The sequence below is a fragment of the Pseudopipra pipra genome, chromosome 19, assembly GCF_036250125.1.
Source record: "Pseudopipra pipra isolate bDixPip1 chromosome 19, bDixPip1.hap1, whole genome shotgun sequence".
Lineage (NCBI taxonomy): Eukaryota > Metazoa > Chordata > Aves > Passeriformes > Pipridae > Pseudopipra > Pseudopipra pipra.
The window spans coordinates 12769261-12787229 of record NC_087567.1 but is presented as its reverse complement, the minus strand read 5'-3'; the positions used below and the strand labels follow the sequence as shown (position 1 = coordinate 12787229).

Here is a 17969-nt window from a genome sequence, read left to right as displayed (position 1 = left end):
CTGTGAGCAATCAAGGGTGCTTGGGATGAGATGTGGAACAAAACAAGAATTCATTTGTACATTATGCACTTGCAAGAAAATGTTTAGTCTTGACCATAACAAGAAAAAACATTTTGTTTAATTACAGTCCTCAGCTTGCTTCAGACCTGCAAGTGTTATAGGCACAAAGGCAATGCAGAGGTTCTGGTATTGCCCATAATCCTTAAGGAAAGCATAAACCAGGGTAATTTGAGGTCATGCACAGAATTTTTTCTTAGAAGACCCCAAACAGCAAATGTTTCTCTGCTCTCACTGCTAAGAAATTGTACTTAATGTTTGATTGTCATTTTTAGCAATTGATCTTATGGCATGTTTTTCAGCAAGACTCAAAAGCCTTTTGCAATTTCAGAATTTTAAATACTAAAACCTAGATATGCTTCTTCATTGGATTCAGAGATTTACTGTGAAAGGCTTTAAACTGCTGAAAGAGTAGTAGATGAAGAGTGAGGAGAGCAAGAGGTGTCCTTTCTTAATGCTCTGAAGCGTTCATCTGGAGTAGTGAGGAACATTGCCAGCTGGAATGTTGCTGAGATGATGAAGCAAGTATGGAGATCTGTCAAGGAACAAACAGTGTATAACCAGAGGTAAGTAGCTTTTTACTCTGTCTCTAACTTGCCATACTTTCTCAGACAAATACAGGACTCCTGATCTCACAGACCGTGTCACTAGCAAAGTGCTTTTAAGAGCCCTGACTTTTTAGTGGATGCACCTTTTTCCTACTGAGATGAAGATGAGCTCTATTCCAGAAGCATTAGAAAGCTGCTAAAATAATACATTCCAAAGCCGTGGCTTCTCATATGCAGTACTCTGCTATCGTCAAGGTTGTTTACTCTTCTAGTATTGGTGGATCATGTTCCTCCAACAAGTCCAGCAGCAGGGAATAATAGGTGTGCAACTCAGGTTGTGCCCATTTTCCTCTACAGCAAATGGCCTTACTTCTTTCTTTCAGACTGAAGGAGTACCAGAGGCAAAGCTAAACTCTAGTTTTCTGTCACAAGGATGGGCCGCATGCTAGTAAGTTCTGCCATTTCAGTCTACCCAGTAACATTGATTCCTGAAGCAGCATATCTACATCTTGATCTGGCCGGGGGGTCTTACCAATTTACTTAAACTAGCATAAAAAAGGTACTCATATATTTATTCAAACATGGGGTTTTATGTAAACTACACCTATGATCTTTTCAGTGTAAATATAGAGTTGAAGCTGATCTTACAAAGATTTCTCAGAAATTTCTCACCAGATACTTAGAATTAATCAGAAGTAGGTGTCAGCCTTGTATGTAGCAAAAGGTAGGTCTTGTTCCATTGAAGAGACTAATTTTGATTCACTTGAGTGTAGCCTTGAGATTATACCTTGAGGAGCCAGTCTTAGCTAGGGTATTATAAGATCCAAAAAAACCCTCACCATAAATGTATTCTTACACTGTTTTCTTAGGAACTTTCAAGTTCTAAAGAGCAGCACTTGACAATAGACAGCTTGCTGGCAGGTCACTACACAAAATATTTAGGGCTTTAGAAGTCATAGTAGTTCATAAAACTTCACCTGCAAACAAAACCTGGAGCGCTCCTCAGAGAATAATAATTTTTACACGGAGCGGCACAAAATTAATAGCTCTTAAATTAGTTGATGCTTTAAAATAGTCTTCGGGATCATTTACAGCAAAAGGACATACCCATTTTGGAATTGGCCAAACTATGAGTCATGGCAAAAGCAGCCCCCTTGCCCACATAAAATTCTGGCTGCCTGTCAGCTAAGTGTCACTTCTTCTCTATAAACACTTTGCCTCTGTATAGCTGTTTGAGCGTGTGCAAATGGAGCCAAATTTCCAAATCTGGGTGTTAAAGTTATTTTTTCTGAGCTTATTTTCTCAAACCCACAGGTTTTGACAATCAGATATTTATTCACTACCTTTGCAATAGTTTACTAGAAAAGCATAAAAAAAAAATCTAAGTATAAATGTACACATTACATTAAAGTGCGTTAACAAGAAACAAAATTTCATCTCACTTGGACAAAATTGAGGTGTATTCCCATAATCCTAAAGAAAGTGTGGCACACACACACACACAAGTGAGTACTTAGCCCTATAACATGGAAGAGTTTGCGTTCTGCTGAAATTCCTCTGTTTGTGATTGTCTACCAAACTAAATCTTTTCTTTGGGATGTACCAAAGGTGCATATGTGAATTCTGGTTTTTTCATTTTGAAGTTTGATTGCGTGGTTAGGGGAGTATTCTAACTTCTTTTTAGAGAATGATTTTTACATTGCTTAACACACATTTTTGTGTATGGGATTTAATATTAACCAGCACAAGAACTGTTCAGTCCTTCACACCATACCTTCATACCATCTCAAGTCTTAACTTTAGGGAACTGGCTTAGCTTTAAACAGATAGCTGCATCACTTGAAGACTTTTAGTTCTACTGAGGTCTTCTAGGCTCCAAACAGCTGCAAGATATTTTATTTAGAATTTTTAAAAAGGCAAACTTAGGAGGAGGAAGGAAATAATTTTAACTCTGCTCATTGCCTATAATAAATGGGCGAACTGTCTCTATTTACTCTGCTGCATGTTTGATATATATAGATTGATACATACATATGCAAATATATATGCGCATACACATGTACACCTCTTTATATAGTCTCTGTGCATTCCTGACATTTATACACATTTCCTCTCCTTGCATCAGGAAGATAAGGGCTTAAGGTCAATTACACAAAAAACATACAGTATTTTAAGCATAAATCCTATAGTATACAATTTATAGAAAGTATGAAGATCTAAAATGCTTCAAAAATTTTGCTCACCTGTTCAGTGAAAGACTGCCCTTTAGTTTCAGAGGCATAATCTATGAAAACTGTCTTTCAGCAATTTTATAGTCTTATACTTGGATTTTTTGCACTTGTTTCCATTGATTGTTTGCTTTACAGACTTCTTAGAGATATATTTACCAACTACGTGTCTAACGAAATTACATTTCTTTCAAAGGAAGGAGCAAATTATAATCTTTGGATGCTTGGCAATTCAGTTGCATAATTACCTGCATTCCTTTCCTTTTCCCTCTCCTTTTTTTTCAAATCACAAAATTTTAACCAGGTGGAGGGTGAACAAAGGTTTGTCTGGGTAGATGTCGCATGAAACTGTTCTGCCTGTGTCCTTGGGCATTAGTGTCTCTTTAGCATTGCTTTATGACTCTGACCATGCACATCCTCGAAATATATGGAAGAGCATATCTCACAGACTGCCTTTAGGGGGATCTCAGTGGTGTTGGGATTAAAGAAATACTATACCAAAATACCTGGAGGGATTTAAAAGCAATTCCTTGCTTTGAAATATACAAAATATATTTTATATATATTTATTTTTATTTACACATATATTTAAATATTAAATACACAATAAGCAGAGTTAAAATAAGGAGCCTGGCTAGACAGTGCTAGGAACCAAAGGATTCGCTGCTTGCTTTTTTTTTTTAAGTCTTGGTGTAGGAAGGAGGAAAGTCTGTAAAACAGGAGCTCAGTGTGAAGGCCTTTGTGGCCCATGTCAATAGGAGCAGTTTTACATGCTGCAGCACACCCTCATACTGGCCAACAGGTGTCCAGGTTGGGATCTGGCATGGATGGAGGTTTCTTTCCCATCAATATAAGCAATTTCTTTCCAAGGAAATTAAGGCAGCCGAACAGATAGAGGACTGGAGGGCTTGCACACACCTGGGTGTTACCTTTGGATGGGACAGAATGGGAGCAGGGAGCTTAACTGACTCCAGAACTCTGAAATACTCTTAAGCCTGCCAGTTTTGGTGTTGCTAAGAGAGCTGCATTAGGAGCTCCTCATCTTTGTGGTGATGCTTCTTGTAATTAATGAAAATGGTAAAAGCTTTTTAAACTTCTTAGCAAATTAAATTCTAGCCCTTTTATTTCTCAGTCGATAAAGGAGTCCTGTGATTTGACCACTCATGTAGTAAAGCATCTCCCTGCTGTTATAAACACCTCAATCCAGTGGTAGGTCTATGCTGAAAACAGCTCAAGAACACTGGCAGTTCTAGTCAGAGTAATTCATCCTTGAGTCAAAGGCCCTTCCTGTGAACACTAGGTTTTACTTACGAGGTTATTTATGGTGTCTTGTTGAAATGGCTTTCCACTGTCTTCATAACTTCCTCTTCTGCCTCAATCATATAAAATTGTAACATAACACTTCTCGTTTCAGCTTAATCATAAAAGTATTATGTATGAAAAATGAAACACAAGTCTGGAAAGTCAGTATGATAAGCACAAAGGATATTCTGTCATATACAAAGCCATCTAGACAATTTGCAGAATGTACAGAAACTTAAAATTGTGCCAAAACCTGAGGTTAAAGGAATAACCATTTAGTTGTGTAATAACAGTGTAGCATTATTTAGCAAAGAAATCTTTCAAAAGCCACAGTAAGACAAAAATGGCTGAGAATCTGAATTCACCTTTGGGAACATTTCCAGCTTTTGCTTTTTGAAACAGAGTGGGGAACCCCAATCTGAAAACTGTATCAGGTTTTCATGTATCATCTGAAGCAGCTTCTAGGGATATGATAAACGTACTGTAGGGATACGATAAACTACTCTGTGGATTCCATTTTTCTCTTGCCTTCTGGAGCTAGCAGTGTTGTGTTTCAAGTATCAATTTAGTCTTGAGCAAACTGGAGCTAAGTTCCATGGCTAAGCTCTTGTAACTGGGAAATGTCACTGCATTTCCTGCCACTAAATTAATAAAAGGCTTTAAAGTAACACACTACATGGGATATAAAAATAAACAGTTTATTCTGTGCAGCATCTATTTCTTTTAAAAGTCAAGATCCTAACTTCTCAATTTTTGTACAAGGTTGTCCTAATGATGCAAAGCCATTCTGAAGAAACTAGCAGAATGGAAGCTGGTAGCTGAGATAGTTCATGGTTTTGGCACTTTGTTTCTGTTAATAATGGTAAAGTATGAAACAATTAATGATGTTAATTTAAAAGGGATATGGGGTTTTAGGGGATTAGCATCTTTAAGTTTTCAGTTATCAAGCAGAACAATTTTGGCACCTGAAAGCCAGTATTCCTTCGCTACCAGTAAGAAAACCGGATCTTTTACACTTAGTCTGTTTTGAAGATTGTTACTGCAGTCACAAAGCCTAGACAGATTTTTATAAGCAGATCTGAAAGGTAAGCTGCAGAAGCATGATTTTGTACCAAAAAAATGACATTTCTTCAATGTGTTTGGGTGAAAAAAAAAATAGAATGCCTTCCTTGTGCCTTCCTTTTCTATTTCAGTGCAGTGCTGTCATAAATATGATCAACGGTTCTGTCGTGTTTCCTTAGCCAGCAGGAATGGCACTTTGAACTTCCATAGATTAAGCAAAAGGATAGGGAAGTGGGATAAATGGGGGGGGAGGGAGGGGAAGAGGGGAAGACAAGAAAACAAACCAAAACCAAACTTGTTAAGACCTTCCTGTGATGCTAACATTGCATTTTATAGATGGCTAACATGTTTCAAACTAGTCCAGTCTCTTCCCTAATTCTACCCACTCTAATTTATAGGACATCTGGAAACTTGCACCACTTTTTTTATATACAAAATGGACACTTTTTCAGAATATTCTACTAAATCTAATATCCATGTTCTCCATGTTACTTGTAATATTTTTCAATGCTCTAGGGAAATCGTACTGAACATAGCATATGTAATGTAGGCTAATTTTGTTTGCTTAAGGTCTGTCGGGATCAATTCTGCTCATTTTTTTTCTTTCAGTATACTACCTCAGAATACCACTTGTGTCATCTAATCAGGACACTATCTGTAATATGCCTTTTCATAAACAGAATTTCCAGATGATAATTACAAAGGTTACAGGTTTAGACAGAACTCAGAAATACATTTACATAAGTCAAAGTTACAGATATTATCAAAATTAAATTAGGACTGAGCCAATTAATCTAAAAAATCTAAAAAGGTAAGAAATTCAAAAACCTAATGGAGACCGTTAAGTTCCTGAGATTTTTCTCCATCTCAAACTCTTTTCTCTTCACAGAGAACACAGGGAAATTATACTTAGTCACACAACACAGCGATTTCATCAATATTGTCTGAAAACATACGTATAAGTCCACTTTTCTTAAAATATACTTTTCCTATATCTCTTCCAAGTGAGCAGTTTCTGGTGATGCATAGCAAGAGCCTACTTGTGTTTATAAAAGCTTTTTAGTTTACATAAAAAGTATAATCACAATGCTCCACCTTTTGCTGATAAAGCTGATTTTCCAATAAGTTGTCCAGCTAATCAGCTTCCAAAGAGATCTGATGAGCTGACTAGCTTCCAGTTACTAAAGCAGATGGCCCAGCCCTAAACTAGTTCTGTTTCTAAAATAAATAGTGTTGGAAATCTTTCTTTTCTAAACACTTTTCAATTCCCTGTCATGCTCACACACATGTTTCTGGGTTAGTTACAACTTCGCCATTTTTTTCAGGCTCATCTTTCAGAAACTGCTCCACTTCAATAGAGTCCACCTTGGCATCTTCAGGAGTTTTGTCTTCAGATTTGTTTAATTCCTCTCTTTCTGCTGCTTCTTCTTTTGTATGTGGTTCTTCCGATTTTTTCTTAATGCAGAAGAAATTTCCCAAGGCCAATACAAGTGCTGAGGTGGTAACTTCAATTCCAGCAATAATGAATACAAACATGTACCTCCCTGTTGCATCCAGGAGTTTTCCTGAAAAAGGTAACATTCCAGATAATTAACAAAAGCAATTATTTTGCAGCAAATTTTTTCTGCTTTTTTTAAACATTTATATCACTGCTGTCTAGAATTACCATGACTATCTATAAGCAAGTTTTTCGAAATGGGATTTTAAAAAGTTTATAACAAAATATTTCTCAATTATTTCAGTTCAATTTAGCAGTCACTGACATTACATCACATCCCCAAACACATACTCCCATGCACACACACAGTTGTGCAATTCGACTGAAATAAAACCAGCCTAGCCTTCATATGCAAGAGATGAAACAAGTGCTATGTATTTCAGATAAAAATGTGTACATCTGTGGCCAGGATCTGTATCATCAGCTTCCTCTTGCTCCCAATCTCATTTAACTTTCTCCATGGGCTGTCTGCTTAAGATGCAAATCTTACTTAGTAGTCAGTCTGGAGTAATTGACTGATTCTGACACTTTAGTAAAGTTAAGTTTTCACAGGACTTGGTGGATGTGAAAGAACAGGTGGGAGGATGTGAAGGAAGTGCCTCTCTGAACCTGAAGATCAAAGGAAGTAGTGCATAGTACTTCCATAGTACTTCCATAGAACTCCCATGAAGGGGGTTCTGTCACAATAAAAATACTTCACGTTTGTTAGTGTATGGTGTAAATATTTTATGTCAATGAACTGTTGGGGTTTGGGAGGCAAAGTGTGTTTCAGTTCAGGATCTATAAAATATATGTTCTTTGATTAGTAATTAATTTTCATTTTTACTTCAAATTAATGAATTTGACTATGTTGTCGTTGTTTCCTTATTCTTGGGTTGTGATTCAAGTGCAATAGAAGCAGTCTACCTCCCTTAAAGTAGTCCAGTTTTATACTCCTCCTTGTAAGATTTTTTTTCTTCCAATGTTTTCTTCTCCAAAACTACCATGGGTATAGAGAATATGTCCTAGTGCTTTCCAAAGAAAATTGACAGGTTTCATATTCTGAATCCCAATCAGATATCTGCCAATAAGAGATTCAGTGCAGGCTTTCAGAGGAGAAATAGCAGCATCTCCAGATGGCAATTTAACCAATACTAAAATGGATCCGAGAAGGAGAAAAGATTCATCCCACCTCTTCTTGGTCTATTTCAGAGTGTAACTGCAGAAAGCCTTCGAAGCATGTGCAACACTGGCACAATCTGCATTTCTTGAGTGACTCTCATCCTTTTCTCTGCTCCCTTAAATTTTGTGTAAATGGATGCGGTGCATATGGTTTTGAATTCTGAACTAAATGGAATACTTACCTGCTGATGGCGGACCAATTAGAACAGCCATAGCTTCTGCCAGGAGCACTAAACCGATAGCACTGGAAAACTTCTGAGTACCAACAATAGCCATGAGAACTTCAAATTGAAGAGCACCTACCATTCCATAAGAAATGCCAAAGAAAATGCAAAAGACCACCAGTCCACCATAATCAACAGACATCGAACCCATGAGATCTGTGAAACCATTGAAAATCATAGCAAAACTGAAGAGGTAGACACAGCGTGGTCTAACCCATTTAAGACCAGCTACCATTCCACAAATAGGCCGAGCAAAGATATCAATGAATCCCAGAATAGTCAGAAGAAAAGCTGCTTTGGTGTCTTGATAGCCTAAATCCTTGGCATAACTCACAACAAAAACTGGGGGAACAAAGAGGCCAAGCACCATGATAGATGCTGCTAGGGCATAGATTACAAAACCACCATCTTTAAACACACTGAAATCCAGAAGTTTTTTCTTCACTTTCTTCTCAGCTGGCTCTTTGGTAGCTTCAGACTTTTTGGGTGGCTCCAAAGGTCTCATTAGTGCTCCACATACACAGCAGTTGAGCAGCATCCCACCCAGTATAAGGAATCCTCCTCTCCAGCCATACTCATGTTGTAGTATCTGCCCCAAGGGTGATAGAGCACAAAGAAACACTGGACTCCCAGCGGCAGAGAGCCCATTGGCCAAGGGCCGGCGTTTGTCAAAGTAACGGTTTAACATGATGAGTGACGGCTGAAAGTTTAGTGCCAGACCCAAACCTGTAACAGAGGATACATAAAAAATAATACCGGCCTACAGTATCACTATTAAAGAAATTACGATTATACATAAAGAGAAAATAGTTTTATTCCAAATGGACAGAAGAAATCTAAAGTAACATTTTTAAAGCATTCCACCTCCATAATATTCTTGTACTTTATGATTACACTTCATGCTATTAAATATTCACAACAAAAATAAATGACAGTTTAATTCCACATTTATCTGCCATTTTTATTAAAATCCATTTGGGTGATCATGATGCTTCGGGTATTTATCACGTTTAGAAAACTTCAACCTAAAGCTAAGACATACGTTAACTCATTTTCAGCAATACACACTACTTACCAGTAATCACACCTGCAGTTAGATAGATCTGAACGATGCTTGTACAGAAGGAAGCTATCACCATCCCCATGGAGGCAAAAAGGCCACCCACCAGCATGACAGGACGACAGCCAAAGCGGTTGACACATACACTACACAGTGGACCTAGGCAAGAAAAGCAAGTTAGAGTTGCTAAGATAAACGAATCTTTGGGATTGATTTTATGTCACTTTGCATTTCTTCTTTGGTGGACTTCACAGAGGTTGGAGTCAATGATCTGAAAGGTCTAAGGTCTTCCCAACCTCAGTGATTCTGTGATTCTTTCCTGCTCTCTCCATACAGTCAAGCCAATCAGGAAGAGTGTTCTTTCCTCTACAGTCAAATACTTATCTTTTTTGTCTTCAGAGTGCTGTGCAATTTTTCTTTTGCATCATCTAGTAAATACTGAGTTACAGAGACTTAGTTTAAATCCAAGCTGAATTTAAATAACTTTTTTATTTATGTGATTAATAGTAATGCTTCTTTGGAATGCCTTACTTGCACACAAGTAACGATAGGCAGTCATGATACATGCTGTAAATAGCCATATGATTTACAAACTTCATTGTATGACACAATACTGTTTCAAAAACAGATAACTACTCACCTGTTCCATAAAGCATGGCCAACAGAATGGAGGAAATCCATGCAGTGTCACTATATCCAATGCCAAATTCCCGGATAAGTTCTTTAAAGAAAACACTAACGGCCTTAGGAAAGGCATAGGAGAATCCTGTGATGATAAAACAGCCAAAAAGGACAGCCCAGCCCCAGCCTCCATCAGGGGCTTTAACACCAGATGGACCATCATCAGCTACTACAGCTCCCATGATGAAGCTTGTGTGTTCCCTAAGAAACAAAAAGCAATTAGTATCTATAGACATTGGGATGATTATCTAACCAAAATTGGCAAAAATTGGAGAACAATTAAAAATAAGGTATAGGACGGCTTTAAATAAAAGTCTTGAAAATGCACTGCAATTGTACCTATTCCTTGTTCAGGTTTAGTTCTTACAAAGCTTGCAAAAATACATGAAAAGGAGATGCACATAACTGTGTTGTAAATGTCCCCTCACAGCTCTCAAAGTCAAAACTGGATTTCAACCAAATCACTCTTCCATAGAAAAACTGAAGCCATTACAGCAGATCAGGGATGTATTTGATTTTCACAGATATGTAATAACTACTGCATTAAAGTCTGCGGGATTTTTGTTACAAGACCTTGTTATGTGAAGCTCCTGGACTATGCCTGTAGAAGATCTGGTGCATCGCAAGAGTTCTGTGCAACAGTGGACTAATCACCCTGGCTTTTTGTTCCTACTGAGGATAGCAATACCACCCTGATACTCTGCTATCTTGAAAAGATATAGAGATCCCTTGAGATGCTGAGAAGTTGTCAGCCATCGAGTAAGTACCTAAGCTAAAGTGCAGTGAAAATCTGCACAGGCAGTCTTTGTGGATGCTGGGAGTTAGTAACTGTAGCAATGTTCAGTATCACTGCCTGCGTGAAGCAAATACTTTCCATTGTTGTTGTTAGTACCTTAGCAGTAAAAAAAAAAGTATATTTCATGAATCTAATTTTTCACATCTATAAGCAGTCATAAGCAGCTTTGCATATGAAAAATCTTTTCTCATGAGAATGTGTAATGCTGCCAAATCTTAGGGAGATATAGGGTGAAAAAAGACACTGAAAAGGCACATAAAGTGTCCCCATATGTTATGTGAGGAGTGCAGGAAGGTATTGCATCACAGCAATTATGGTTTTGTAGGGTCTGTGTACTACAAAAGTCTTGAAAATGTTGAGGTGAGCTTCAAACAAGTTACACATTAAATCTTACATGTACAAAAATTGGCCATTTCTTTAAAGTTCAGCTGATTACTCCTATTGTGTCAGTGTTCTCTACAAAAGTGCCCAAAAGAGGAGTGTTCATCACTGAAGAATGCTTCTGCTTTCAAGAGAATAGGCTTGCACAGCGATTGTTGTAAATGGGGAACTATGTAGTTCTTACATCTCCATTTCCCAACCAGACTGCATGTGGCACAACAATCTGATGAAGACTTTTCTAGACAACTGAGCACCAAATGGATGATTGTTAATACACCTGTATGGACATACTTACTATGGCATTTAGACCAGCACTCCCACTTCTTGCAAGAAACAACTTTATATACAGATACAGAAACAAATCTTGCCACAACTATTGCTGTTTTATTACCCTGGGCTGTATGAGAACAGTAAGTGTCATAGTACTGGCTTCACCAGTTTTCTGGTTTCTGGAAATCAGATAGAAAACAATTCATCTTAAGTCCATACAACTAGAACATAAAATGGTTTAACAATAAGGGAAACTGAATACCTCAACAAAACCAGTCATCTGAGGCTGCAGATGGCTCATTTGCTGATTGCTGTAAGAATATGTAAAAATACATAGCTTGGTAGACTGGGCAATTTCTGCAGCAGGCTTTAGGTTGCTAAATAAGTCTTAAGATGCATCTCTGCACTTCTGACACTGGGATTTGTCCACCCTTCAAAATTGTTTTTCCCAGTAACTTCTGTTTGATAGAAGTTATAAAGCCTTGTTCAAATAAGGACTTATTTTTTTGAAGCAAAAACCAGACAGCACAGAGTAGGTACACAAAGTGCAATCCTTTGTGACAGTGGCAACTCTCTAGTATTGATGATAACAGGGGAAATGCTGATTAAAGTATCTCAGTTCAAATGTATAAAGAACAGCAATAAGATAAAAAACTGGAGTCCAGGGCATAGGAGGAATTGTCACTTACACTACTTCCAAATTGTCAGAACATTTCATTGGGAGGGAATGTTTAAAATGTTGGGGGAAAGGGTCGTGGAAATTTTGTTCGTTTGCATTAAACATCTAGTAGCAACATAAAGTTAGCAATAACACATGAGCATGCTTTGTTGAAAAATAGCAACTGGCAATCTCTCCAGACTGCTTAAAGTGCTGGATAGGGATATTCAGTGGCTTATGGCATTCACCCCCGTGCTGCTTCCTGCACACAGACGCGGTGAGTCTACTTTACTGCGTCGACAGGAAAGATGTTCAAAGGGCAGCCTCTGCAGTCCTACAGTGCAGAGTCCCGACATCTGCGTGAGGAAGCGCCCGTCAAGAACCAGTTAGCTGGCAGCTCGCTTGTTCCTTCATAAGGGAACCGTTCGAGCTTCTCCGGGGGGACAGAAGTGAACCCGGCGCTCCAGGTCCGCCGCGAGTGCGGCCCGGGGAAGCCCCGGGCGGGCGGGGTGCGGAGGCCGCTCCCGCCGCGGCCCCGCGTGACCCGCGCTGTGGCGGCCCCGCCGCACTGAGACGTGCGGGACGTGACTGGGCGAGGGGCGGGCGCTGCCCGCGGGCTGCGGGCGGGGCCGGGGCCGCTCCCCCGCCCAGCGCTCGCGGCGGCCGGAGCTCGGTTCCCCTATACGAGGTGGAAACATCCTCCTCCGTTGCCGTCCTTTCATGCCCAGCAGAGCAAGGCAGCCTGTAAGAGACATATTCTGTTCCACCTGCCCTACGGGACTTACCATCTCTGCTATGAGAAACAGTCTCTAAAACGGTTTTATGTGCTGCTGTGATGAAAGAGCAAGACTTGCTGATGTGAGGGAACCTGGCCTACTTTCCAGCATTCATAAAAATAACCTTATGGGGAAACAAACAGTATCATCCATTTACTCTTCTTTTTGTCATGTCTGTTACCACATTTGGCTAAAAATAACCATAAACCAGCATAACAGATCTTCAAATGTCATCCTTTTAAAAGTGGTTTAATTTGCACATGCATTCGCTCGCGAAGACTGGCCATTATATATATATACATCAAAAAGAACCCTCTCTTACGAGGAAAGGCTGAGAGAATTGGGATTGATCAGCCTGGAGAAGAGGATGCTCTGGAGCATCCTTATTGCAGCCTTCCAGTGCCTGAAGGGGTACAAGAAGGCTGGAGAGGGACTTGTTATAAGGGCATGTAGTGAGAGGACAAGGGGGAATGGCTTCAAACTGACAGACAGTAGGTTTAGGTTAGATATTAGGAGGGTGTGAGGGTGGTGAGGCCCTGGCACAGGTTGCCCAGAGGAGCTGTGGCTGCCCCATCCTTGGAAGTGTCCAAGGCCAGGTGGGACGGGGCTTGGTGCAACTTGGTCTAGTGGAAAGTGTCCCTGCCCATGGGAGGGGGCTTGGAATAAGAAGAACATTAAGGTCCCTTTCAACCCTAACCATTCTGTGATTCTACCATTAATATTATTCATCTGGTTTTGTCCATCAGTAGTTCATGGTAACACACCAAAATTAAAAACTGTTAACCAGAACGAAATGAACACAGCAGAAGATGTACTTCATCCTCTTGCTGTATGCCTTACTAGGCTAGATTGTATTCACCTCCTTAAGAACTAATAAGGAAGTAGTGCAGAGATTCCCGTGTAAGATGTGCAAACAAGGGCAGTACTTTTAGAAAAGCTGGGCTTGTGGTTGATTTGCACAGGTAAAGTTTTTATTTATGATTTTGCTTCAGTGCTGGGATGCTGTCAAAGCCTGCTAAGACAGGAGGCGACTGCAAAACTATTGCAACAGCTTGCTTTGCTTTCTGCTTTTGCTAGCTCAGCCCTATTTAGAGGCAAAGGATTACATTTAACTGGCTGCAGCTCAGTTTCCTATCTCCACAACAGACATGATAGTATTGTCAGTATTTATTCCAGATTCCTTCTATCATGAATAGGTTCTTGCTTTGGTAATGTCTAAAACAAAGGGAACAAATGTAGTTAAATACATGGGGTTTCATCTTCCTGATATTATCTTCCTGTTGCTATGGAAACTAGTATAGGCTCAGTTAGGAGGAAATACTAGGTGATTGTCGGGAGCGTTGTGGGTGGTGGTTTTGGTGTGAAGTCTATAAAAGGGGAGCATTTGGATTATAAAAAGGAGCAGCTAGAAATTGCAAGAATCTATTATTTGTGTTTAGCCAATACTCTTATTGGCCACATCGCAGTACTTCATGGCCAGCAGTATGGGTAGAAAGGACATTTGTGAGTATGTAGGCGGACCTATATGTCTTAAGAACTTCCCGTTCTCAGGAAGAATTAATTTCAAGAATTCTCAAGAAGAAGTAATTTCTTCTAACCATGGCAGAAATCTACTCAACCTTGAATTCCTATGATACAAATAAAAAATAGTAATCAAAAAATAGATGGATTTCCAGATGGGGAACCCAGTTCAGGCTGGAATTCAGTTGAGAACCCCACCAGGTTGAGAACTGTATAATTACAAAATGAGGAAGATGGTCTAAGCTGAGCAATGTAGAGATCCTCCTTCAGTTTCTTATCTGTGGAGTGAAGAAAATAATGATTCTCTCTTCATAGGGTGTTGGAGGTATGAATACATTGAAAAGCATATGCTGCTCAATACTGTGCTAATAGGAGTCATAACCTCCTGTATTAGCCCCCTTAAGGGTATTAAAATCTAAGCAAACTAAACAAAATATGTATGTTTTTCATGGTTTTGAGTGAAGAATCCTAAGACTAACCAACTCTACTGAAATTTTGCAGGCAATTACTCCTGCAAAAGTATTTTTATTTTAATATTCTTGACCCTTGTGACAGCCCTCTGCATTTAGAACAACTACACTTTGCATTGACATCACGGACATCTGCCTATTCAGCATGACTTTAAGTCTTTCCTGATTCTCTAAATACTAATACATACATCTGTAAATCAAATTTTATTTATTACAACTCAAGTACTTAACAGAAACCATTTTGATGGGCCACTGGTATAACACACTAGTGCATTTCTTGTGGCTTACCTGCTTAAATATCAGCCAGTTGAATTACACGTTCATTCCAAAGGCTGCTGCAAACTTCTGTTTCCTACAAAATCATTACCATATTTGCCAATGCCTACCCTGACCTTCTCTCCTTCCCACAAAGCCCCATAGGGACTTCCACTCTCCCATTTTGGCCTCCACTGTTTTATCAGAGACGGTTTTCCAGAGCTGCTGCCTTTCTTAAGGGTTTGCCAGCTTTCACCATTCTCTCATCTCTCTCTCAAAACTCTTAGGATAATCCCGTGCTGTCTGTAGCTGTAAGTAACGTTCCATACCAACACTTAACTATTAATCAATCTCCAGTCCCCATTTAGCTGCAAAATGTCTTAAGCGTTCACTGCTACAGCACAGTGAGTAACATTCATCACAAGTTATTAGCAGACTGCAATGTCACACTGCAATTTTTATGTGTAGCAAATAATACTAACCAGTCTAGATTCTATTATCTGGGTAAAGTGCTCTACAGGGAAAGTTGTGCCTATTTATTTGTTTGTTTATGTCATATAATGAAAATGTTGGAACCCTGCTCTTTACATTATTTGGGAAAACAAATATACTAGTCCTATAACAATAGCAATGTCAACCTCCGTAGTTATTGTATCTATATCAAATGCCCACTTTCTGGAGAAGCGGATTTATTTTTCTAAAGCCTACAGGTTTTTTTACACCACAACCATTACCATAAGTGCATTAATGTCATAATCACAGCAGCTCCTTAAGCCCTTTCTGTGTTCACAGAAAAGTGACAAACATGCCTTCAGTTGTATTGGAATTATCTGGCTGCTTTCAAAAATATAAGTTGCAGACCCCCAACTTCAGCTGAATCCTTACAACTAATTTTCACGTATCGTGAAAATTAATTTCAGCCCTGCAGCTGTGGTGGCTTTGCAATGTGTTGAAGCTTTAAAAACCCAGAAAATTCTTGGAGAAGTGTCCTTATATTGCCTAGTATAAAACCAAAAAGTGACAGAGCTAAATAAACACTAATTAAGGGTCTAGTCCTGTCACCAGCTGGATGTATGTGCTAATTTTTGCAGAATACCATGGAACTACCGTGATGTATAAAGTGCTTGTATGCACTTGTATCTCAAGCCAGGTTAGCACATGTAGCTGAATATACTGAGAAAAGATCGCCTGGCTCAGAGGTGTCATTTTACACAATCACTTTGGACAGTGCAGCTGCATAATAGGGTGTTATACACTGAGATATGTGAATTCCCACTTCAGTCACAATTTAAAACATCACCTTAATATTTTTATAATATATAAAGTATATAAAATATAATATAGAAAATAATATAAAGATATATAAAATATAAAAATATAATATATAAAATAATATATCTTGTGTTATACTTCTGACTGAACCACAACAGGTGTACTGTACTAATAGATTCTGGTTTACATTTTAAAGCGGCTGACTGCCACACTGCTTCCTCTGAAATAACCATTGCAAAACCATACTTGACTTTACTCTGAGACATTCTAAACTAAACGGTCTTCCAATTGCTTTAGCCAAAAAGCACGCAAACCCGCTGCCCAAGAGGAGCGCATTTCCACAGCCAGTGCTAACGGTCTGTGCCCGAGAGGAAGTTGTATTGCTGCAATTCAACTCCACCTTTGTTCACTTTTTCTTCGCGGAACCTCTTAGAAGAAGGCAAGCCGCAGACCATTCCCGGTGGATTGCGAGCAGCAGCAAAAATGGGCTCCTTCCCAAGAAGTGGAAAGGGGTTGCGGCGGCCGCCCCGCAAGGGAGGAGCGGGGTCGGGAAAACAATGGTGGCGGTCGTGGCGCCGCCAACGGCCACGGCCACGACCGCCCGAGCGGCGCTCCGGGGGGGGCACGTAGCCGAGGGGGCTCCCGCGGAGCACTCGGCCATGCTCGCGAAGCCCAGGGAGGCTCCCCACCGTTCTCAGAGCGCTCGCTGAACCGAGTAACGGAGTTCATGCCCGGGGCTGCCACGACCTCCTTTACGAAGGGACGGTCCTCAGTCTGCACGTCGCTCGCTCTGACGGATCTGAGCGGTCACCACTGTGACAAAGAACTTCGAAATTCACCCCCCGGGGCTCAACACTGAAACAGGAGGTGAGCAGCAGCGAAGGGATCGCGGAGGCGAGGCTTTCGCGGAGACCCTCTTCGCCCAGTAACGGTCTGAGGCCAGGGATGACGGGAACAAAGCCGGAGCTCGCGGGTGTCTCACGAGCCACCGGTGTGGCACTGTACGTGCGCTGGGGCCGGCGGCACCGCAAGCCGAGACGTGACCCGGCGCCAAAGGGGGAAGAAGCTGGGGGCAGCGCTCTCCCGTAGCGGGCAGAGCGGGGCTTGGTTGCCAGCACTGCTCTGCGCCCGGACAGCGCTTTCAGGCCGTTGGCTGTGAGGACGTTGGGCGACCCATACGGCAACGAGGGTTTTCCGAGGAAAAGATGCGCCCTCTTGGTCCCATGCGCGGGGAGAAACGCAGCCGGTGGGACGGCGCCCCGCCGTCCCTCGTGAGGTGGCGCCAAGGGGGGCGAGGACAGTCGGCGTCGTGCCCACCGCCGCACCGGCGCCCAGCGCAGCCTCTGGGCGAGGGATGAACCCTCGCCTCCCGCGCTGCGCTCGCCCAAAGCTTAGAAGGCGCTCGGGCGCATCCGCCGGCCCGGACAGCCCCACGCGGAGATGCGCCCTCGGTGAGCCGGGGGCTTTGAGGTCGGTTCACGCGGCTCGAGAACCCCCCGCCATCCCCGCGCTCCCCGCGCTCCCCACGGCGTTCGGCCCCGTGCGCCAGGCAAGCGCTCCGCAACATCACGCACGACGGCTCCGCCTCAGTACCTGAGTCACGTCCCGCGCCTCACCGAGAGGATGACCGTGCTCGCGCCGGACCGCAGCTGCTGTCCCCGTGCGCCCGCACACACCCGCCCCAGCCCGTCTGGTCCCGCCGGCTGCGGAGCTCCGGCGCGGCGGGTCTGTGGCTCTCGCCCCTCCCCT

General features: G+C 41.3%; 2 protein-coding genes across 3 annotated transcripts in view; one reads left to right on the top strand and one right to left on the bottom strand.

Annotated features, from left to right (window-relative positions):
• The window catches only part of CSNK1D (casein kinase 1 delta), a 24186-nt gene extending 19918 nt beyond the window's left edge, over positions 1-4268 (top strand). The window contains exons 10-11 of one of the 2 annotated variants that reach the window (XR_010435342.1): positions 434-623; positions 989-4268. The gene's annotated coding sequence lies outside the window, so the exon portion shown is untranslated. Of the gene's footprint in view, positions 1-433 lie in introns of both variants that reach the window. The other variant, XR_010435341.1, reaches the window with a different exon arrangement.
• On the bottom strand, positions 3450-17969 carry SLC16A3 (solute carrier family 16 member 3). The gene is made up of 5 exons (XM_064676353.1): positions 17814-17969; positions 9781-10022; positions 9156-9299; positions 8039-8806; positions 3450-6762 (listed from the first exon to the last, which is right to left on the bottom strand). The coding sequence occupies exons 2-5, from the start codon at positions 10001-10003 to the stop codon at positions 6476-6478; spliced, it is 1422 nt and encodes a 473-aa protein (XP_064532423.1). The 5' UTR covers positions 10004-10022; positions 17814-17969; the 3' UTR covers positions 3450-6475.

Coding starts and splice junctions, on each gene's coding strand:
- SLC16A3 (XM_064676353.1), bottom strand. CDS start 10,003: ATGGGAGCTGTAGTAGCTGATGATGGTCCATCTGGTGTTAAAGCCCCT. Junction 9,300..9,780: donor GGCCATGCTTTATGGAACAG/GTGAGTAGTTAT, acceptor TTTCTTGCCTAG/GTCCACTGTGTAGTGTATGT. Junction 6,763..8,038: donor AATTGGTCCGCCATCAGCAG/GTAAGTATTCCA, acceptor TACCTTTTTCAG/GAAAACTCCTGGATGCAACA.